Source organism: Aedes albopictus, chromosome 3, assembly GCF_035046485.1.
Source record: "Aedes albopictus strain Foshan chromosome 3, AalbF5, whole genome shotgun sequence".
NCBI classification, from domain to species: Eukaryota; Metazoa; Arthropoda; class Insecta; order Diptera; family Culicidae; genus Aedes; species Aedes albopictus.
In genome coordinates this window covers 423,572,776-423,597,775 of record NC_085138.1, presented here as the reverse complement: position 1 = coordinate 423,597,775, position 25,000 = coordinate 423,572,776, and the positions used below count along the sequence as shown (strand labels likewise).

At 40.6% G+C, this 25,000-nt stretch overlaps 2 protein-coding genes across 7 annotated transcripts in view; one reads left to right on the top strand and one right to left on the bottom strand.

Moving 5' to 3' along the window:
- The first annotated feature begins 3,994 nt into the window (after positions 1-3,994).
- LOC109433480 (parkin coregulated gene protein) lies at positions 3,995-14,830 on the top strand. The gene is made up of 4 exons (XM_062856391.1): positions 3,995-4,293; positions 4,363-4,512; positions 13,989-14,232; positions 14,311-14,830. The coding sequence occupies exons 1-3, from the start codon at positions 4,050-4,052 to the stop codon at positions 14,147-14,149; spliced, it is 555 nt and encodes a 184-aa protein (XP_062712375.1). The 5' UTR covers positions 3,995-4,049; the 3' UTR covers positions 14,150-14,232; positions 14,311-14,830.
- Positions 14,795-25,000, bottom strand: part of LOC109433485 (cytochrome b5 reductase 4) — a 364,704-nt gene continuing 354,498 nt past the window's right edge. For all 6 annotated transcript variants that reach the window (XM_062856390.1, XM_029875784.2, XM_029875783.2 and 3 more), the window contains exon 6: positions 14,795-24,129. In XM_062856390.1, coding sequence (XP_062712374.1) covers positions 23,778-24,129 — 352 coding nt within the window. In that variant the 3' untranslated portion in view covers positions 14,795-23,777. The remainder of the gene's footprint in view (positions 24,130-25,000) is intronic.

Below are 25,000 nucleotides of genomic sequence, written 5' to 3'. Positions count from 1 at the left end.
TGCTATTCAGTTTTCTTCAAAAAAAACACGACCCACACGCGGATACGACTCGAACTGTCCGTTTGCATCATCAAATAAAAGATCGCAAAACCCACACACTCAGCTCTTTTGTTTGAGCTTTGGATATTTACTAGAAAAAGTACTCAACCGATTTCGATCAAATTTTTACCACTTAATTGATACTATGTTAAGAATATCGAGTGCAATTTTCAAACGTTTTGATGAGGTAACAAAAAAGTTATAGCAAAAGCAATTTTTTGAAATGCGTACCCAAATTTTCTAAAATCTCATTTTATGATATCGACAATATCTGCGCCAATACTCAACCGATTTTAATGAAAATTTTATGGTATTAGCTACACATAAATAATTTACTATTCATGGTCAAAAAATTAGCTATTTTGGCGAACGCAACCAAAAGTTATGCAATATTTTCTGTGTGCCAATTAAGGTGATTCATCGGTGTGGGGTCACTGTATTATGGAACTTTTTCTACGATTTTCTGTTTTGGTGCTCAATAGCATAGCAAGGCTACAATATCATGCAAAATATTGTTTTCTGGATATCCTAGGTCATCTTAACTATTCGTGAGTTTAGATCCTAAAGTCTACAGGTGTAACCGTAACATATTTCAGTATACAAAGCTGCGATTTGTAATCTATCATGTCCATCAAGTCTTATGAAAGTTCAATCAGTCGAGTATCCTAGGTCATCCAAACTGTTCTTGAGTTTTGATCCTTAAGTTAACGAATGTAACGATAACTTCTTTCATTATACAAAGCTACTATTTGTAATCTATCATGTCCAGTGAGTCTTCTGAAACTTCAATAGACAGTATCAGATCAGTCAGGATACCCTAGGTCATCCAAACTGTTCTTGAATTTAGATCCTTATGTTTACGGGTGTATCGATAACTTCTTTTAGTATACAAAGCTACTATTTGTAATCTAACATGTCCAGTAAGTCTTCTGAAAGTTTAATAGACAATATCAGCTCATTCGGGATATCCTAGGTCATCCAAACCGTCTACGAGTGTAACGATAGCTTCCTTCATTATACAAAGCTACGTTTGTAGTACATCATGTTCAATAAATCTTCTGAATGGAAATCATAAGATCAACCGGGGCCATCCCAATTATTATGATGTTTAATATCTAGCATCTACAGCAATTGAAGTTTCTTTTTTGATTATAATCTATTATACTTACTGGAGCTCACAGAATACAGCCAGAGACTGGAATATCTCAAAACTATCTTTAAATGACTCATGACATGCCAGAGCGATTACAGATGAAAGTTTAATGTTTATTGTGAGAATAACTACGGTTACTATCAAGAGCTGCACTGCAGGATAGTTTGGACGACTCTCAATGTCCCAAAGATTCATACTAATATATAGTAGACTTCAGGTTGGTCCAGTCACTGCGAATGATTATGACACGTTACTCAGTATGTCAAATATAGCGGATGTTACGAATGTAGACCTGAAGTTCTGAACTCCAGGATAGTTTGGGTGACCTGGAACATTTCTATAGTGTCTCTAAACGGCATTTGAGATTTCAAAAGATCTACGAATCTCAGCAGATTATGCTATGCTATTATTTATGGTGAAAACACAAAGTTTTTATTGTAAATTTGAAGAACTTCATTATAGAACAGTTCGAACGGAACTGAACGTCCCAAAGGTTTATAATAAACAAGTAGACTTCAGATTGCTCCAGTAACTGCGGTTGGTTATGCAACGTTACTCAGTGTAACAGATATGGCTCTTGTAACGAGTGTAGACCTGTAGTTCTGAACTCCAAGGTAGTTTGGCTAACCTGGAATATCGCTGCAGTGCCTCTAAATGGCATTTGAGGTTTCAAGCGTATCGTGGATCCCAGCAGATTATGCAATACTATTATTTATGGCGAAAGCACGTAAAGTTATTCTGGTAGATTTGAAGGACTTCACTAAAGGACAGTTTGGAACACCTAGAACATCCCAGAATATAAAATACCTTTTGATATTCTTGACAAAGGTTAAATGAATACATATAAACGTAACCCACATCCAAGTTCAGTTTTTAGATCGCCAATTATTTGGGGCCGTACACAATTTACGTCACGCTCCTAGGGGGGAGGGGGGGTTTTACTGAACGTGACGATTCATACAAAAATTATTGAGGCCTCATACAAAAAGTGTGACATAGGGGGGGAGGGGGGTTGAAAAAGGTCGATTTTTGCGTGACATAATTTGTGTATCACCCCTTTCGTTTTTCCAAATTTCTTGGTATTCAGGATGTTCTAGGTTGTCAATGAAGCCCCAAATACAAATATTCCCATTTTTCCCTAATAGAGGACACAATTTGCAGCAACTTTGCCTTTACTCATTTAGTCATAAAACGAATAAAGCGAATAAAAATCACGGCATAACACATTAATGTCCCACATATTGATCTTCGTTTTTAATTAAGGCGTGTAAAACGTATTCTTGACTAAAGTTTAAAAGGTTTCATCGCAACTTATTTTTTGTTCTTAATTTTCACGTGGCAGCAAGCGTGACAGCACGTTTAGATTTGAAAAGTCTTTGTTTACTTTAAAGCAATGAAAAATGGGATACATGTTGAAAAACAGCATACATAATCGATAAGGCTTCATCTTTTTGAGCCAGAGTTCCACTTATGTTTTATGTGAAAAAACTCCATAAAATATCTGCCATCGTAAGCCACCATCTTTTGTTTTGAATTCCCATCTTGAATATTCTGGTCACCATTTCTGGATTCTGGACCATACCAAATATACCCATATGTCATGGCTTAATAGCCTAAAACTTATTTAAACAACCGCCATATTGAATTTTGGACCGCCATCTTCTATATTCCGGTCGCCATTTTTGGGCATCTTTTCTATGCCGAATATAACCATATTGCATGATTTTAGAACCTAAACCTCCTTAAACTGCTGCCATCTTGAATGTTGGGTCGCCATCTTGGATTTTGGGCCGCCATATTACATATTCTGGTTGTTAGTTTTGGACTTCGGACAGCTTCTCTATACCAAATATACTCATATTGCATGGCTTAAGAGCCTAAAAGTCCTTAAAACAACCGCCATATTAAATTTTGGGCCGCTATTTCGGATTTCGGAGCCTTCATGTTGGATTTTGAGCCGCCATCTTAAAGTTCCCATTTTATTTTGGACTCTAGACATCTTCCCCATTCCAAATATACCCATATTGCATGGTTTCCGCAAAAGAATCGGCAAACATGCTAAAGTTTACAAAGTTTGGCGTAATTTGATGTGTCGCATGATAGAATGGTTCAGTTTTATATAGGGTGTTAGGTTCCTGAGTGCAAACTTTTTAAATTGTGATAGAGGACCATAAATGGTGAAAAAAAATTGTTCTAAGCATATGGTCAAATCTCAACCCTTGCATAGTTATTGAACTTTTCATGTTTTTGATTATTATTGCCGTAACTGGCTATAACTTGAAATGGTCAAGCTTATCGCAGTTTGTTTACCCTTATTCGAAAGATTATTGAATTTTCTATCAAATGGCATCTTTGAATCGATTGGTTTAGTTTAATAACTAAGTTTTCTAGAGCAAAGAGCTCAAAAGTAGTGTGTTTTTATTTGTTTTTGTCAATTATCATTGAAAAATGCGTAATAATTTAAAACTCTTTCTTAGGCAAAAATGTGGCCCCTGTTTCACTCTACAATTCGTTATTTGACATCAAACTTCTATCTCTCATCGTTTTGCCTCAAAAGTGAGTGAACTTGTTTTGCGCACAGACATACATACATACACATATACAGACATCATCTCTATTCGTCGAACTGAGTTGATTGGTGTAAATATGTGCCTCAACTTCCCGAGCCTTCGAAATTAGTTTTTTAGTGAACATATAGCTTTTCAGTACACTTTGGTGTACTAGAAAGGCAAAAATGTGTCTACAATGCTTGATTATGATATTAAAAATTGTAGCCCGGATAATTTCACGATGCTTAACGATGCCTTAAACTTTTCCAGACAAACATATCATTCAACCGAAGGCCACCTCGTTCCGGATGTACTACGACCGCGGTGATCTACCTATCAAAATGGAGTACCTAACCGGCGGGGACAAAATCGCCTGGACGGTCGACATCGATAAACTCGACTACGGGCTCTATCTGCCGTTGTTCTTCGACGGGCTTTCGGAAACACGGCACCCGTACAAGACGTACGCCCGTCAGGGCGTTCAGGACCTGCTCTCGCACGGAGGAGACAAGATTTACCCCGTCATACCGCAACTTATTATACCGATCAAAAGTAAGTCGCTTTTCTACATAAAGCAAATTGCAAAATCTGACCAATAAGCCATTAATGAACTCTGTACAGATGCCCTGAATACCCGCAACATGGAGGTCATGTGCGTTACGTTGCGGATCATCCAGCAGCTGGTGATGGCTTCGGATCTCATCGGGCCGGCCTTGGTGCCGTTTTACCGCCAACTGCTGCCCATGTTCAATGCCTACAAAGTGAAAAACAGTAAGTCGAATGTACTATATAATGGCACTCACCGTCACATGGGGTGAATTTCACGTGGCTATACAATCACCTTGTATTGGATAAGGAATTGTAGAGCACCCCATTCTACGGTTACCATTTGTGTGAGGAGTTGTCGTTTTTATAAGGACGTTTGTTTATAAAGCATCATAGCGTGCAAGTGTGATAGCACGCTCATTCATCACTATCTGGAAGGCGCGCGGAGGGGACCGGGTCGACTGTTGACTTAGCGTCGTTTTTTTTTCATTTGAAAAGTTTGCTTTTTGATGACCCTGATGTTTGCGCGTCCTGAATGGCATTCGCTGCTGGTTGCCAGTGTATAGTGTTCTTCCTTCTGTTTGTAAGCATGCGACTCATTCAGCACTCTTCTAGATACATTGATGCTAGGTGCTACATACCTCCATTGTTTGGTTGGAGTAGATGAATGGTAATGGGAAAAGAGCTAATTACCAATAGCTTTCTAGATGAATGTTTTATGATAGCAAACGAACATGCTACACTTCTCGCTATACTCCACAGAAAGGGTATAGGAATCATTTGATAAGCCTGCTTTCGAACTGAAGCAATGATGGTGATACTGTAATGTTTTGTAAAGAATTATTCCAAAACTGATCATAGTTTTCACTGTTACATTTTGGCATGGATTTAAAGCTAGCTTCATTCCGGGTGAAAAATATGCACTTACTTACTTACGATACTTACTTTCAGTCCTGACCACCCTTAGTGGCACAGAGGGCCGAATTGAAGAATCTTCATCCTGGGCGATTGCGAGCCATCGCCTTGACCTGTGGCCAGGTCAAATTTCTGTCGACTTCCTATATTTCCTTGTTGAGACTGGGCTGCCATGAGCCTCTGGGTCTGCTTCTACTGCGATGTCCTGCTGGATTCCAATCTAACGCTTGTTAGCAGATTTTATTCCCGCCCCTGCGTAGAGTGTGGCCGACTCACCTTCACGTTCGCTCCCGAATTTCTGTCGCTATCGGCTTTGATGACATCGACGATGGAGCTCCACGGCACCGCAGGCATCTATTGATGAAGACCTGCACTGCCGTTCTATGCATAACTGTCCCATGTTATATGAAATTCCCATATAACATGGGACAATTGGGCGTAGAACGTGCAGCCGTTGCATGTTCTCCACTGATACACACCAAGATTCACTGGCGTATAGCAGCACAGATTTCACTGCCGAGTTAAAAATTCGGATTTTGGTGCGTCGATTGATCTGGTTGTTTTTCCATACATTTCTTAAACTCGCAAAAGCAGCCCTCGCCTTTTGATCCGTGCACCTATGACGATCTTGATGCCGCTTCGGCCGCCATTTGGCTACCAAGATATTGGAAGCTTTCACCAGCTATCGTAAAGCTGGAAGAGTTGACCGTGTTTACATCTAACGATTCGGTCTTGTTGACGTTGATGGTAAGACCTGCCGCTGAGGAGCTTGCTCTGCATATCAGAGCACCGTTAAGCTAGGAGAGCAACGTCATCAACTAATTCGAAGTCATTTAGGTGCTCCGTGGTAATTAGCTGCCACAGCAATCAACGATTTGGTTCACGGTCAATCGCACCTACCAGGATCTCGTCGATTACAATGAGGAACAGTAGCGGTGATAGTATACATCCTTGCCCCACTCCAGCAATGACCCGGATGGGATCGGACAGAACATGAAATGAACGTTGTGCAAAACTCTACACGAAAATGCCCTGTACTGTGCTTCAATGAGGCCGAAGATTTTCTCAGGGAGACCCTTGCGCCTGGGGGCTTTGCACATGTTTTCGTGATTGAGACGGTCGAAAGCTTTTTCGTAACCAATGAACACCAGGTAAAGAGACTCTTGGAATTCATTGATTTGCTCAAGAATGATACGGAGCGTGACAATATGGTTCACACAGGTTCGTCCGGCACGGAATCCTGCTTCCTGCCGTCGGAGAACTGCGTCAATCTTCTCATGTATCCGGTTAAGGATCACTTTTCGGAAAACTTTGAGAACGATACACAGTAAGATGATGCCCTGCCAATTATCGCATGCAGTCAGGTCACCCTTTTTGGGTACCTTTACTAAGACGCCTTGCATACAGTCGGCCGGAAATCTCTCATATGTTGCAGAATAATTAATGCAGTACATAGTACTAGTACTACGGGGTCAGCTTTGAGCACTCAGCTGATATGCGATCGACCCCTGGGGCCCTGTTCGATTTCATGCTACATATGGCTGTTTCTATCTCCTGCACTGATGGAGCTTCGGTATTTACCAGAACAATGCGTCGAACCCTTGGCGGATCATGTTGGTGGCGTGGCCGATACTTGAAAAAGGTTTCCAAAGTGTTTGAACCAGCGTTTCAACTGGTCAGCCGGGTCGGTCAGAAACTGTCAAGACGAGTCTTTCACTGGCATCATAGCATTCATCCTAGTCCCACTAAGGCGACGTGAGGCATCGTAGAAGAGACGAATGTCGTCGGCATTTGTGGATATCTTGCCTTCGTCGGCTAAGAAGTTTACCCACGCTCTTTTGTTCCACCTGCTTTAGCGCTTCACTTCCTTCTTGAGAGCCTAATAGCGGATTTGGCTCCTCATGTTTTCGCGGCATTGGCATTTCTTCGCTTCTCTGTGATCCACTGCTTTCTCAGGGTGCGTACCCGATCAGAAAGGCATAACAAAAATGTAACAAAATTATATCAACGGTTGATAGATATATCACCGTTTGTTATATTTAGATATATTTGACAAAAAAATATTTGAAAACCTGATTTAATTATATCAAAATTATAACATGGTCAGTTATAATACAAATAAATTCATTCTGATCATCTTTATATGAATATTATAACAAACTCAGTTACACACTTAGAAAAAATCACCGAATTCGGTAATATTTTACCGAAATCTCAACCGTTAAGTTTTTTACCGGAGAAATTCGGTGACGTTTACCGAACTTCGTTAAAATTTGACAGATAAACGATAACATTTAACCGAAATTTGGTAATTTTTGCAGAATTTCGGTAAAAAACCATTACCGAACGTTCAGTTGTTGAGATTTCGGTAAAAATTACCGAACGCGACTAGCTGTGTATAGTTTGGAAAATGCAGTTTATTTAAAATGATTTTTTTACAGGTGGTGTTTGGTATGCAGTTACGCCGCTGTGCGGTGCTACTATGCTTGTAAAATACAGTATTTTTGACAAGTTTGAATCATGATCCAGACCCTTCAGAAAGTTCAGGATATTTATCCAACTCGGCAAGCCTCGTTGGATAAATGTACGGCTCGTGCTGTAAAAACCTCATTTTGCAACTCGTTGCATAAATAACTATTACTGACATACTTGTAGATTGAGGGTTATCCCTCATTGGAAGTTCACAATCGATTTCTTGATTATCTAGGCTCATAGCTATATAGCTATATAGGCTATATAGCTTACCAAATTATTCTCGCCGGTGGCGATGAAGGCGTTCCTGATGGCGCTACATTGATCTTCGGAATATCCGAAGCACTGTTCTCCAGCTCCTCGACGAAGGACTTTTTCACCGCAGCATTTTCCCGATTGTCACCGAGAATTGTATTTTACGCTCAAAAACTCCGAAAGCTTTTTGGTCTACCTCCTTTAACGTCCACGCTTCGAGAGCGTAGAGGGCAACCAGCAGAATCAGCGTCTTATGAAGAGCAAATTTAAAAGAGCGTTTGTAAATTACGGGACCTAACAAGGGACCTAAGCTTGTTAGGCAATCCGTAGTAGGTCATATTCGCAGCTGCAATACGCCTTTTCATTTCACGGGAAACGTCATTGTCACTTGTCACAAGTGTTCCAAGATAAACAAATTCTTCAACAACTTCAAACACATCCCCATCATTTTTTACCTCAGCAGCACTTACACCTCTAGGCCTGCCTCTGTCTCTACCCGCTATCATGTACTTCGTCTTGGTAGAGTTAATCGTCAAGCCAATCCTCGTTGTCTTTACCTCTTCAGAGGAGCTCTCCTCTACCTTACGATCGATACCTTACAATATCGTCCGCAAAGCTGAGGAGCATATGCGACCGTGTGATGATAGTTTCGTTCCTCTGCACGCCAGACCTTCCAATCGCTCCTTCGAGTGCAATGTTGAACAGCAAATATGAAAAAGGCATCATCATGCTTCAACCCGTCCAAGGTCACGAGGTAGACACTTCGTCTGTGATCCGAACACTTGCCAAAGCTCATTTCTTTTCACTGAATCGTACGTTGCTCTAAAATCAATGAACAGAGGGTGAGGCTGCAAGTTATATTCCCGAAATTTATATGGAATTATCCGCAAGTTAAACATTTGATCAGTCGTTGATCGGCCCTCACGAAAACCAGCCTGGTATTCGCCGACGAAGGACTTTTCAAGAGGTATCAGTCTTTTGAACAGGACGCGCGACAGTATCTTAAGTATATGCCGAATTTGAAAGGGTAATTCCTCTGTAATTGGCACACTTTAGTGTGAGCCCTTTCTTGTAGTTTCAGTATTGAGACCATCCAACCAACTAGTAGGCAATTCTTCATCTTTCAAAATCTTTACAACAATCTGGTGGATTGTTTGATGTAGCTGCTCGCTTCCGTGCTTAAGAAGTTCGACCGGTATCTCGTCCTTCCCAGCAGACTTGCTGTTGTTCAGCTCCTTTCAGTGTTGGTGGTTTCACTACTTGACCGACATCCATTATGGTAATCCTGTTCCTGGGTACTCCTTCACTGCTACATGGTCGTTCATAGTCGTTGGAAGGAAAGGGTTAATTCTACCCAGATTGAGGCATTCGCATTCGCGGATAGCCCGAAGAGTACGCCAGATGCGATCGCTTCTTCTTCTTCTTCTTCTATATAGCTCTATGTTCCCACTGAAACTTCGCCGGTCTCTCTTCAACTTAGTGTTCTTTGCGCACTTCCACAGTTAACGGAGTAACGGGCTTGGTGGTCTAGTGGCTAGCGCTTCTGATTCGTATGCAGAAGGTCATGGGTTCAATCCCTGGCCCGTCCCTTTCATCCTACTTTGTATCTTTCTATCCACTTCCTTTCTCTCTCTCTTCTCTACATATACAACTCATGTATATTCATATGTTCATAGCCATCGCTAGAACCAGAAACGAATTGTAAAAAGTCGTTTCCCTCCCTTCTAATTTCCACTCACAGCACAGTGTATATAACGCCTAAAAGTTATGCAACCAAAGCGTGCTGTGCTGCTTGACCTTATTCACCTCATTCACCACACAATCTATCACCTTACGAACACTATAAATAACCCCCTATCCATGGATCGCATCACCCAACGGTGACTCCCAGATCTGCCATCCTTTCCGTCTAACAAATACCCCAGTCCGTGCTGGTTGTGGGGATGCAGAGGTGATCTCGGTCTTTAGTAGCAACAACCAGCACACTCTAACATTCCTCTCCCTTCCCAACTGACTATAAGGGCGTGGCCGGCGCCGTTATTGATCCAAAATGTGTGAGCTGCTAGAATTGCACTTTGACAATAAGTGGAGTGTCCCAGCCCTTATTCATTTGGATCTCAGTGCAATTGGTACCAGCTCAGATCAATCACGGAGTAGCAACCATTGACATGTATAGTCAGATTTGATCGTTTGATCGATCGTTTGCGCACTTCCACAGTTAACGGCTTTCTTTGCCATTGCATGAATTTGTACATTGTGAGGCAGGGACAATGATGCACTATGCCCAGGGAGTCAAGAAAATTTCCCCGACCGGAACGGAAATCGAACCCGCCCGTCTCCGGATTGGCGATCCATAGCCTTAACCACTAGGCTAATTGGAGACCCTACGACAGGTAAAATTTTAGGATGATAACCCTAACAGTGAAGGATAGTAATGTTAGTACTTCGGACCCATGCAAATCTGCCAGGCGTCCCGGAATGCTGGAAAGAATGGGCCTGAAAAGGACGGCTCATCCTGGGTTAAATTGAGTACGGGGCTGCGACCTTGCGTAGGCCCTCAGCCACCACATAATATGGAGGGTCAAGGGGAGGACGCCCACTGGACTCCAGTGGATAACCAGAAGGAGGCTTAAGTACATTAAGCCCAAAAGAGGTAAAAGAGCAACACTTTCGTCATCAAGACGGAAGAGTCTAAGCATGCAGACGTCTTGAAGGCGATGAGGAATTTTGAAGCCGATGTACGCTGTGTACGACGTACTCGTACCGGCGAGATGATCCTCGAGCATAAGCATGATAAAATGCCTCTCCGCAGAAGCAACTAAAAAGGTAAAAAAACCTTGATGAGAACACGGACGCGGTCGAGCTTGTCACGGTACTGCGGCAACAGTGCGAAGTGCAGGTGGTCACCTGTTCAGCTACGGAAAGGCTCGGCAGGGACACAGGCGGCCTTGGTTCAGCTGCTTGTGACGGAGGCCAATGAACCGGGATACAAGTCGTGGGACTGTAAAAGCTCTGACAGGAGCAAGCTTTTTAGGCGATGTGCAAGCCATAAGGCGCAAGGTCAAGTTCTTGATTTGTTCCGAGAAATCCGCGAACAACTAGTAGCACACGGCCGGATCTTTAGAATGCCCGTCATTCTGGCCTCTAAACTAGCCATTGCAGAGACTCCTGATATGATCAGATCTGATATGCGGAAACGACTGGACGAGGGAGTCTTCCCAGAAGTTTGGCAGCGGTAGAACCAGGTCCACCTGTAATACAGACACCAAATTGCATATATGATTACATATTGCAATCCATATTACGTGAACTCGAGGCGTAGCTAATTCATGTGCTTATAAAGAGATTGGAGTCGGCTACCAAGGTCACACCTGTGTCCTACGGTCAAACTCGACCCTTCTATAGTACAAACCGCAAGCCTCACGGAAAACATCTTGGTAGCGTCGCTATCGTTGGCGTTGTGTTATGAGTTAGATCCGAGCCCGTGGATGGAAAGTTGTCCCCAGCAAGGTCCGGGGCAGGTGGAGGCCTCTTTTTGACAAGTTCTTATGTGTGCTAGCTGAAAGGTTCTTAATTGCGGTAAGATCAAATCACGGTGTACGCGGTATCTGTCCCTGATACTTGATGATGTGCAAATGGGAGCAGGAGTAGTGTCGGTCGATCCTACTCGTCTTTCGAAAACAAAGGGAGTGGTAAGGCCACCCGAGAAGCTGGGCTGACTCAGGACGTCAGGGATGTAGTACTGCCTTCTTCGTTGGATGTTGGAGGTGGTCCCTAACCTCACACTACCTGAGCCTTCCGGTTAGGTGTCTCATGACACCCTCCCCCCATTGTTAAAAGAATAAAAAGAGGGCGCTTTTACGAGTTTAAGATGTGTATTAGAGTGGGTCATCGTTTATACAGGGGATAGACAAAATGATCGGGACAGGCAAAATTTTCACTTTTCAAAAAATGTTCAACTAGCTGTAATTTTTCGAAAAGTGCTTCAAATATTCTCAAATTTTTACTGTAAGTTCATCAACTAGTTGTGTATCAGTGGTCTAAATTTGGGAAAGATCGGGCCATTCTCCACGAAGTTATAAAGATTCTTGGAAAAGTTAAAATTATCCGATAGCCAACTTTGAGCTGTTATATCTCCGGATTCAATGAACCGAATGCAATAAAATTTTGACCATTTATGACTTGTATAATGAGCTATGAAAAACCGTTGACGCAACTTAAAATTCTCAACACGGAAGAAAATTAGAACGTTTAGAATATTTTTCTAATAAAACACCAAATTATCCAAAATTTCAACATCATTTCAAAATTCAAGATGTATATTATAGTTCATTTAATTTCCCTCTAATTGACTTATATATGAATGTGTTTTGAAGGAAAGTAACAACATAGCCGCCAATAAATTGAAAAAGTAATGGAATACATATTAAAAATATACCAATTTGCTAAAATATCGTGAAAAAAATAAAATCGCTATAACTTTTTCTCTTGTTAAAAATTTCAAGAGTAAGTTAAATGTTTTTTAGAGATCATTATATGAGTCATGAATGGTCAAAATTTCATTGCAATCGGTTCATTGAATCCGGAGATGTAGCAGCTCAAAGTTGGCTATCGGATAATTTTAACTTTTTCAAGAACCTTTATAACTCCGTGGAAAATGGGCCGATCTTTCCCAAATTTGGACCACTGATACACAACTAGTTGATGAACTTACAGTAAAAATTTGAGAATATTCGATGCACTTTTCGAAAAGTTACAACTAGTTGAACATTTTTTGAAAAGTGACAATTTTGCCTGTCCCGATCATTTTGTCTATCCCCTGTATGGAAAAACGAAAAATTCAATGGTATCCCATCAGATCAAAGCTTTTTTGATTCCATTTCAGGACCCAAATAAGTGTGCAAAATTTGAGCACGATCGGTTATGTCTACGTTTTGCGCATCGCGTTTGAAGTTTGTATGGGGTTTTACATGGGAAAACACACTTTTTTGCATTTCTCTCATAACAAGCTCGAACCGATAAAGTGAAAACATAGCCTAGGGTGTCCTGAAAAACTTTGTCGAAGACCACGAAGTGATCTGATGCTTACGAAAAAAGTTATAGCGTTGGCATTGCTTGGCGAAACAGCATGATTTTGTTGCTATTGTTATTCATTTACATGTTAAAACATAAACACATGCATGCGGTTCGTTAATTATAACTATTTTCACAAGCATCGGATCTCTTTGCGACCTTCAACAAAGTTTTTCAGGCTATCATTTTATAGTATCAGTTAAAAAATTTCAGACAAACTTTTTTAAAAAAGTTTGCAAAAAAGTATGTTTTCCCATACAAAATCCCATACAAATTTCAATTGCAATGCGCAAAGTGTAGACGCAACCGATCGTGCTCAAATTTTGCACAGATACTCAGGACTCGAAACGGAACTAAAAAAGCTTTGATCTGAGAAAACGGTTCCGATGACCCACACTAATGTGTATGGATAAACAATCGATCCGAATTTTCAACTTAAACCCGAAAAGTCTTTTGTATGCCAGTGAAACCTGGTGTGTATCAACTAAGAACGTTCAACAGCTGCATCTCTTCATAATAATGATTGCGATGTTAATGAACGCCAGTTCGGGAGAGAAAGTAGGATGAGCTGGGTTGGCCACGCTCTACACAGGATCTGAAACGAAATCTGATAACAAGCATTAGACTGGAATCCAGCAGGATGGCGACACATCCCTCATTACAATTCAACCTGTCACCAAAAGCCCACGATGGAGATCTTTTGCAAAGACACTAGGGAATAGAGATGTGATCTGACGTGATGGAATCGTTGCAATACTCAGTATTGCAGCACTTAAAAATTTTGAATCACCCAAAATTAGGAACAAAAATGAAGTAAACCTACAAACAGCTAATAGGCCCTATTGAATTTTAAATTGATGTTCCTTATTTCTAATAAAATTGTCATCTTTTTCGTCTTCTATTCAGAATAAAACCTGTAGGTACCTTTATATGTTACTAAACCATCCGTGTACTTTCAAATTTCCCTTTTTTCTACACCACCGCAGTCAACTCCGGCGATGCCATCGACTACGGCCAGAAGAACAACATGAACGTGGGCGATCTGATCGACGAGACGCTGCAGGTGCTGGAGCGCCACGGCGGCGAGGATGCCTTCATCAACATCAAGTACATGGTACCGACGTACGAATCGTGCTATCTGAACTAGAGGAGACCCGGTACCGCATACTAAAGTTACCACCCCGTTAGGATGTTCGGAAGTAGGACCGGGTAAAAGTTTACTTCATTTACGTGAGTAAAATAGTTGCATTCCCTTGGGTCTACGGGGTTGATTGTAAATAATTTGCGGTTTTTGTTCGGTATTTACAGGTAACTCGCGCATATTTACGGATGCAATAGTAGATCGAAAGCAAAAAATCGTCAATGATACCGATAGTATATAGAAAAGTGGAAATAATTAACACATTCGCAATTATTAGAAAAGTGCCAAATTAGTCTAGTAAAAACGATGGCTTAAACCGACGTACTACAGAGTAGCTAATGTAGGATAGAAGCAATATGCACAATTAGTAAAGTTTAAAAGTTATCTATTATGAGAATAGTAGACGTATCGCTGCAATAATTAAATCGACACAAACGAAATCATGCATATTTCGATTAATTATTATACGCAAAACGGTGTAGCTATATATGGAGCTTAATTACAATATCAGTTAACAGCAATAACAGTTAATAGTAAAATCACCATTAACACGATTCTTTGTTAATAACTTACCACTTTTAAAAGCCAGCTTAATTAGAGAATTTCTCAATTTTCTTCTACAATTGAAACAAAAAACACCCATGCGAAGAATATATTCCAAAATAAATATATTTATTTCGCTCATCACCTACAGATTTTTTCACCTTTATTTTCATACATAAATTTTGTCCGTTGCATTCCTCCAACGAGTTCATCTTCTTTAGTGATGACATATATTGCCTCTTTTCTTTGGATTTTACTCTCTTCGCATGGCAACTGTCTGCGATTGATTGATATCTAGAGCAGCCCACCAAACCAAACTGCTTCTCTTATTTCATATTGGTAACAAAACTATGCACAAGTACTCACTAGCATTCTCATTGCTCCTACAAGTGGTTTCATTCTATTGTGCCCTATGTGAAGATTTCGTGCTTCTATGTCAGCTACTGGTGTATCGGTTGCATACTGATGAAAAGCGTTGGATTGGAACTTGATACTATATTTAAGAGAAATAAATTGGACGATGGTACACTAGTCGACGATATGCCACTATGGAAAGAAATTGTATTACGACAGAACGTGAACGATCATCATAATTTCGATATATTACCCAAGGATTTATACAGGGTTTATGCTATCGAATTTACTTAAATTTTAAAATCTTTGTTATTTCTTGCATGAGTTTTGGTATGGACAAAAGGAAAAAAAATCTGAGATATTCAAAATATGGTGCCCCGTTCCCACCTATTAGAAGGATTTTTGAAGACTCCCGAAACACAAAGCAATGGGTCATTCTCGTTGAAGTTAAATCCATTTTTACAATTTTGTATCGATTTCTGACATAATGTTGCACTCAAAGTAAGGCATTTGCAAATAATTTTTGTATTGACTGATAGTTCGACTTATTTATTGAAAAAACAAAGCAAAATAAAATATTTTTATTTATAGCTGGGTAGTACCTGGTGGAAGTGTACCCCGCTGTAGTGTCAAAATTCTCGAGGGGGTTGAGTGAACTTTATCAGTGCACTAGAAATCCTCTACATAGAGATGAGCTGAAGTTACATATGTCGATTCGGCAACGCTGTTTGTTTTGTTTACAACAGTTTTCTACACTTGCCACAAAGCTAAGTGTTCGAACTTTGTTGTGGTGCAAGTTGTTTTGTTTACGTTTGCTTATTATGGTCGAAATGTTTTCCCTAATTTGAAAACAAAAAAATAACAGTGCAATCGAAAAAATCTGAAATGCTATGCAATAGCGCTAATCATATCGGTGAAAGTGAATCATGCAGCAGCAATGGAAGGCTTTTTTTCGAGAAGAAAACTACAAAAGTTTCTTCATGAGCATGAGCTTTTGAAAGCAGAAACAATCAAATACAGTAGACGTTCAATAACTGCAACATGTTCACGTTTCACTTGGCGAATCAAATTCGATAACTGCAACGTCAGACAGGCGTCAACAACCCGTCAATTGAATGCAAAATTCATTCAACTGTTCATTTCAAGCCTAACTTTACCAAACACCGTATCTAACAAAATCCACGAACGGAGAAAAACGAAAGGGAAGTTTGCTGTTCCCATAGCAACTCATACATTGAGCATTTCAGAAACGTGAAAAATCTGGGTATTTTTTCACAAATCAGTTCAGTTTTATATACGGTCAGTTCTACCGGTACTGGTTCGGATCACTGAAATGGTCATAACTCCGGAACGTCTTGTCCGCTCCAGACCATTTTTAATAACAAACCATGCGATAAAATTCCGGTTCGATTCGAGCTATAATCCGAAAAATCGGCTAATGGGAAGTGCCTTAAAAGTGAGTGAACTTATTTTGCGCACAGACATACTTTGCGTGCGTAGAGGGTCAACATTGTATGGAGAAAATTTAAATTTGATCGCATCAACCCGGAACAAGGCTTTTTCGATTCCTTTTAGAGCCCAAAACAACTGTGCAAAATTTGGAAGCGATTGGTTGCGTCACCGTATTCCGCATTGTCATTGAAATCTGTATGGAAGTTAGTATGGGAAAACGTACTTTTTTGCATTTTACTCATAAGTGGAATTCTTTTGTCTAATACCGTGTAACTAATGACGTTAAAGTGTAGCTTAGGATATACCAAAAAAAAAACTTTGCCGAAGACAGCAAAGTGATCCGACGCTTGTGAAAAAAGTTATTCACCTGGTAACTTAGGCCAAAAATTGAGATTTTATTATTGATGTTATTCCTTTACATGTAATATGTTACCACCGGGCAATCTGTGCGTTATAACTTTTTGACTTTGCGGTCTGCGGCGAAGTTTTTCGGCATATTCTAGGCTACCGTAAACTAGAGATGATCAGTGGGGTGTACGCAATCCCATGACGTTACATTAAGTGGAATGATAACTTCCTTGAAAGTCGATCTCCGTGGGTATTTGAGTGAGGTTTACCCCACTGATCAACTACACCCCAGTTTACGGTATACTTCAATGTCATTAGTTAGATCGCTTTAGACCAAAAAAAAAATACAATTCAGGAGAAAAATGTACACCAAAAAAACACATTTTCCCATACTAAATTCCATACAAATTTGCATCGCAATGCGGAATACGGGGACGCAACCAATCGCTCCCAAATTTTGCACAGTTGTTCCAAAAAATCGACATTGTTGACCCAGTCTAATACATACATACACACATACAGACATCATCTCAATTCGTCGAACTGAGTTGATTGGTATATGTGGCTTGACCCTCCGAGCCTTCTATCGAAAATTCGTTTTCTGAGTGAACATGAGTGAACAGCCTTTCAGTACACTTTGGTGTACGAGGGCATGCCAGGATAAATCCCCTAAATATCCTAAACGAACCCAAGAATCCCGAGATGGATGCCTGAAAGAATCTTAAAAGAATTTACGAAAAAAACCCTTGAATTAAACTACGAATGAATCCCGTGGAAATCGCTTAAGGAATCCCTGAAGCCATCCCCACAATTGACTGAAGTGATTTTTTTTAAAGAAATCCTTAGAGGAATCATGGGAGGAATCATTGCAGAAATTCTGGGCGAAATCTGGGAGTGAACCCGATCTCGGGAGAAATGAAAGAAATCCCGGAAGGAATCCTGGGAAAAATGCCTGAGAGAATTACGAAGGCATCCCGGGAGAAATTCTTGAAGGAACCCCCCCATGTACTGAAGGAATCTCGAAACAAATCCTTGAAGGAATTCCGGAAAGAATCAAGAGGAGGCGTTTGATTGGTTGAAAACCAACAAAGCCACTGGAGCAGATCAATTGGGTTTTTAAATTAAGAATAATGTATTGATTTTTTGATTTTATACGAAAGAGTACCTTTTTCTAAGCCAGTATGATTTTTTTCAGATTTTTAGAACTTTATTTTGATACCTAAATTCAATTACAAAGAGATTTTTTGAAATCACCTTTTGACAGCTGGGCAACTGCTTGACAGTTCCGCCCAGTACAAAATGCGACGAGGGGTGATTCGACAAATCGCTCCCATACAAACTTTGAATCGTTTTTTAAATTGGTTCCCGGGCACCAAAATTCATGAAAATTTGGATTTCGGCTCAGTTTGGCATGTAGATTCGGAATATGGAATTATCTCAACACCACTAAAGAAGCCAATTGTAAAGCGAGCTTCTAAAATACGGTAGAGATGCATTGGTGAGAGCACTACACTGGGTCATTACCAAGGTTGTTAATCGATAAATTATCGCCGATAAGTTAACGCCAACTTTGACTTCGTTGACAGTGATTCGATAACTCGTCGTTAACGATAAATAATGCGTTGAATTATCGTTATCGTTATCGTAACTTCGATAATTTATCGAAAATTATCGAGTTAACTGTTGAATGCTGAGTAAAAAACATTTTAGTCTGAAATTTTCCTGCGGCGCGTGTATGATCAAAGTGTGTGATATTATTAATCATAACAATTAGCTTGTTAATCAGTCGGCAACATCCCTGTAGGTATTCCCGATAAATTCTTGGAAGAAATTCCAGACTTCTATGGTAAAACTCCGCTGGAATGGCGAGGAATTTTCTGGTGGAATTCCTGATGAAAGCCCTTGTTTACTTAATAAATTACACGATGGAATCGTTGGCGAAATATTAAAGGAATTCTTGGAGGGATTTCCAAAGTAATACCTGGCGGAACACCCAATAAAATAGTTTCAATAGAATTCTTGGAAAACTATTCGATAGAATATCTGGCACCGGCAGAACTCCCAATGCAATGGAAAAGAATTTCTGAATCCTTTATTTCGAATTTCACGATGGAATCTCTGTCGAAATACTCCTTATGTAGAATCCCTGGAGGTATTCCCAGTGATGATTCCCGAAGGTTCATTATCTGCGATGGAAAACACAACTGTAACTTTCGAATCATTTGAGCTCAGTATGTTGCCGTCAAAGATTTTCACTCAAGATTGCTATGATTGAAAATCCCGTAAGTTAACTGCAGTTAACTCGCGTTGATTTATCGAGGACCGATAAATCTTGCGATAATGTATCGTCATCGCAGTGAGCGATAACGTTGAACGCAATTATCGTTATCGACGATAACGATAATTTATCGATTAACAACCTTGGTCATTACCAAGATTTGGAGTGAATGGAAGGTGTTCGGCAATGAACACAAGAATTATAAGGCGAAGCACTGGACTGTATTGGGAGGGTATAGCACGACAGAAGAGAGAACGGGGAATTTGGGACCGCGAAGGGAAAAATCACTTTCACTACACTTAACACTTTATTTCTCTCTTTACTGCTATTTACACTTTACATTTCACTTTGGATAATTTCACTTCGCGTTGTTCGAGCCACGCGAACGCTCATCACTTGTTCACTTTAATTTTGCAACTGAATTGCGACCGCGAACGAGTCGCATATATATACCAAAAATCTAATGTTCCAGAACCACGTGGAAGGTTCTACGCGCGCGTAGAACCCACGCGACGTGTATGGAACAAACTATCATCACATTGGCTGCAGGGCGACGAGCATGGATGATGATGATGATGATGATGATGGCTACGGCGGCGGCGTTCGCTGCTGCTCTCACGGTTGGATCTCACGGCACTCACTCTCTCGCTGCTGATCGCTGCTGTTCCGCCGGCTCGGGTGAGTGCGCGTGCTTCGTGACGGTCATCGATGACGGTTGCGATGCGATGGTTGGTGTTGGTTGCGCATCTCAGCATGCTGCTGCCCACGTTGGAAGCGCATCTTCGCGAACAGAAGGTATAGCCTCAGGAAGAATCTCAGGAGAACTCCTAGGAGGAGTGCCGAGGGGAAACCCGGGACAAATTCCTGAAATATCGAGGACGAATACTTGCAAAAATCCCGAGACGGTTGCCTAAAAGAATTCTAAAGGAATCTATGAAGAAGTCCCTGAAAGAATCTTTGAAAGAGTCCTGGAGAAATTTTTTTGAAAAATCTCTTGAGAAATCACTGAAGCAGTGGATTCCCTGACGGAAACTTTGGAGAAGTTTTTAAAGAAATCTCTAAAAGCATACCGGGATGATTCAATGAAGGAACCCCGGATCCCGGGAGAAATGAAAAAATCTCCGAAGAAATGCCATAAATATTTAATCTCGGGAGGCATTCCGGAGGGAATTCCTGAATTCACAGAAGCAGTTTTGGGAGAAACCCTTAAATGAATCTAGTATGAAAGTCCTAAAGCCCACGGTATGCACGGAATTCCAAAAGAAGTCCCTAGAGGAGTTCCGAAAAGAGCGATAGAAGAAATCCTGAAAAAAAAAACCATTGAAAGAATCTCACATGAGATCCCAGAAGAATTCTCTAGAGGAATCGCGAAAGAATACTGGGAGAAACCCGTAACGGAATCATTGAAAGAATCCCTGATGAAAACCTGAAAGAATGCCGGGAGGAATCTTTTGAGGAATCCTGGAAGATATCTTTCAAAGGATCTTTTGGGAGGAATCCTTGGAGAAACTCCTATATGAATCCTGGGCAGAAACAAAGGAATCCCTGATCGAAACCTAATAAAAATTTCCAAAGCAATCTCGGAAAAATCAATGAAGAAATCCCACAAGTAATTTTAGAAAAAAAAACCCAGGATGAATCCCTGAAAAAAAGGGGAAAACCCTTAAAGATTTTCGGGAGCAACGCTGAGAGAGATCCCATTGAGAACACCGGGCATGTTTCCCAGGCTTAAAAAATACCAGAATTCGAGATTTTTATTCTGCAAATCCCGGGATCTCCCAAAATACCGGGAAAATCCAATTTTTTTAAAAAACAATTCAAAACGAAAAGAACGAATTCAAAAACATTAAGTATGCGCGATGTTATGCTCTGTGATGTTGAAAAAATATCCTAGCCCAAAAGATCTGGTCTCACTGCTAGATTGCTCTTTAATTTCAGCTGTATGCGCTGCCGTGTGCGGCATAGTTGTCCCATGTTAATAGAGATTCCCATAGAACATGGGACAACTATGCTGTACGTACACGGCAATGAGACATTTTGCTCATTTTTTTGCCATATAGGGTCTGGGACCATTTGGGCAGGAGCACCTATTTTGGGCACTTGCTGCTATAAATCAGTCAATTCCAAACCGATTGACTTGAATTTTTGCACATGGCTAGATACTGTGCGTATCTGATCGTGCCTCAAAAATCAAGTCAATCGGTTCAAAATCGGCTAAGTTTTAACAGCAAGTGCCCTAAATAGGTGCTCCTCCCAAATGGTCCCAGACCCTATCTCAGAAAATTTTTTTTGTGCAGAAAACCTGAATACGAAATATTCTTTTACCGAAAATAAATCTTAAAAATCTGTTGGAAATTTCTTCAAAATTTTCATTTCCATGAGATCTGTAAGACACTTTGCCTGGACTTTCGAAAAAGATGGACCTACAAGAAAATAACTGATGGAAATTATGATTCATTTAAATTTGCCTAAATATAAATATGTTTTGAAAAGAAATAACAAAACAGCCGTCAATAAATTGAAAAAAAAGTAATGGGATGCTTGTTGAAAATAACCCAATTTACTAAAAATTCATGGAATAAATTAAATTTAAAAAAAAACTCGGATCATCTAATTTCTCAAAGTGGCTTTCAATGGCAAAGCCTGGTTTAGACTGTTCAACTGAAACGAGCATTTCACTTGCAAGCTTGTCAAAGATGTTCAATGTAATGGAATAGAGATTCCACCTACCAACACTATCGAAAGTTTGTTTTCATCGTGATTTTTTTTTCTAGCATGCACGCCTTTACGATTCTAGGAATAAAAAAGTAAAGATCAACAAAAATTCTGTGTAAAATGACGAAACTATTGAACACGTCGATTTGAACGTGTAATTGGCTTTGTTTTTGTTTTCATCGTGAAACAAGTGTTTGCATACACGCTCTCTTGGTTAAAGCGTTCGTGGTTGGGTAATAATCGTGTAAATCGCTGAAATTCTTGGAAAACGTGTTTTAACGTGTATTGGGCAGCCAGCTGTCAGCAACCACTATGACATGTTTATACTGAGCAAAAGACTTGAATGTTTACTTGAATGCTCTTGAATCCATCTCATGTTTCATCTCATGCCTATTTTACATGGTGCAAGTGATTTGATTCAAGTCAATGGAAACCATTCATCTCACTTGAGCAACTCACTTAACTTGAACGAAAGTTGAACTTTTTCATTGAAGTCAAACGAAATCATCTCACTTGCACCGTCTAAATCCTCGATTCAGGTGAGTTGCATTCAAGTCATCTGTTAAGTTTGCTTACGCTACGCATCACACGAGATGAACAATGTAAACACTTGCTTCAACTGAGATGCATTCAAGAGCATGCAAGTGGACCCGCAAGTCTTTTGCTTAGTCTCAACACGTCATTTCATTGGATTGAACATGTTCGATAAGTTTGCAAGCAACTCAGATGCTCATTTCAATTGAACAGTCTAAACCAGGCACAAGTGTTTAGATTGCTCAACTCGTGCGGTGCGTAAGCAAACTGTATTGAATTCACCTCTCTTAACAGATGACTTGAATGCAGCTCACATGAATCGAGGAATTAGACGGTGCAAGTGAGATGATTTCGTTAGACTTGAATGAAAAAGTTCCACATTTTCAACTTTCGTTCAAGTTAAGTGAGTTGCGCAAGTAAGCTGCATTCAATTGGGCAATTTCAACTGACTGGAATCAAGTCACTTTCACCGTAAAAACCAGGTGTTGCGTCAACCGCAAATTGAATTGTATTTTCAGCACACAACACACCAACTGAACCATTGTGTCCCTTTACACAATAAATGATCCAAAATTATCTATGAATAGATTTGAAGTTAGTTACTACCGTCTCTTTGATCCCTGCGGTCGCGAAATACACGTTGTGCAACGAGCGACGCAGTGAAGGACCCATTCTTGCAACGATCGAAAACCCCACAGTGCAGTAACCTTTCCGCGCGAACCAGTGACCGAACTCCGAATCTGTCCACTCCGTCGTTGTCCCGCGGTTGAGCTCCGAAGAGGATTCCCTTGTGTGGACACCAGGTAAGGTAGGATTTAGGATATTCAGAGGTTTCATCTGTCCAAAACAGCGTTCTGTCTCAGTGTGAAGCGCTGGGCATTTATAGGTCAAAGGAAATTAAACTGTAATAATAAACATGATTAGTGCATATCGTTGACTAGTGTAATTTCTAAATTGAGACCGCCCTCCATTTCAATACAACTCTCTTCATTCTAGTTGTCCATCTTGTTGTAGCTGTGAATCGTCCATCACGATCAAAAAGGTACCAATTTCCCTAATTAATTTCTATTTTAATAGCCTAACCTAGCTCCATCTTGTTGGAACGTGTGCACCATGGTCATCTGATACCTATTGGGGAGAAATTTACGGTCGATTTCGGTGTTTCCATTGTTTTGTTTCGTTTTCGTAACAACACGGAACAATTTATTTGATGTTGATGCCTATTTACTGGTTTGATGAGGATAAATTAATAAAAATACATTCGTCCTATTTCAAGCACAAATTACTGCTGTAACTTTTATGATTCTCCATAAAGAAAGCCACCATAAAACGTGCGTCCCATTCAATTTACAAATAGAATACCTACCATCCGCGGTCGCCCCCCTCGCCGTCATCTCCTCCAGCACCATTTCAACCTTGAAAGCTATGAACATAGGACATGCTGTGGCCGGCTTGCTCCAGATGCTGACAGGCCAGCTCGTTGAAGGGTTTCGGCCCGCACAGGCAGACGAAGCTCGCCGCCAGCGGGGAATCCACGTTGGTCAACTGCTGGACGATGGCCAGCGAAATGCGACCCCGCTCGAACCCTGCTGTTGCTGTTGCTTTGGGCCGACGGCTGCCGCCGTCTTCGTCCGCACTGCCAGCTACGGTGGTGGACGTCGAAGGACGGCTGTCGTCTGGTCCAGGGGATTTCGCTGACCTTGGTGGCGGTTGCACCGTGGTCGGGGATTCCACGTCCGAAAGGAAGTGCTTAACCGTAAGTCTGCGCGAATGGGAAGAGAAAGATAAGCGAATCACATATTGGGATTGGGTATTATTACGTTTCCGATGGTTTCCGCTCGAGGGCAACTGTAGCTGTGGTGGTATTTCTGGTGAAATGTACGGAGCAATTATTGTGTGTAATCGAGCGTTCATGCGTGGGTGACAATTTCTTGAAATTACATGGGAGAAATCGTAGACGTAGAGGATGATTTCAGTTGAGTTGCAGCGCGATGGAGACGGATGGTTGCTTGTTGTCAGAATTTTATAATACAAATACAATAAAACGAATAAAAACTGTAAACAATAAACTGCACTTGTAAATACGTGTGGGGGTAAACCTCGGGACAAAACGCCCTGCATGCCGCGGTTGTTATGAGACAATTTTCTAAGTTTTGAACGTTTCGTGGCTTTGTCGTTTAGATCCGGACTTAAATTTTTTCAGCTTTCCATAGGGAACTGGATTGTTTGGTTTTGTATGGGATTTTGACGTTTTTTGGCCTTGTTATTTACAAAACTTCTGTAAGAATGAAAGAGAAGAAGAGAATTCCATGCAGTGCCCTATGGGTGATTTGATCGAATTCAAAAGGTGAGGTTCGGTAGATACATGGAAATTGAGCTTATTTATGACTTGCTGGAGGTATTCTTCCGGGGGCTCATTTAGGATTCTTTCGGAAGTGTTTCTCCGAGCAATCACCACCCCCACTTACCGGTAGATTGATGATTCATGAATCGAAACTGTGCACTTAAACTTAAAACTAAGGTTTGATTATGAAGGTGCCATTGATTAGTTTAAATATTAACCTATTAGGAGATTTACACAGTGTATGTTGTGTATCTTCGTCTTTGGCGTTTTCTAATCGATACCGATCTGG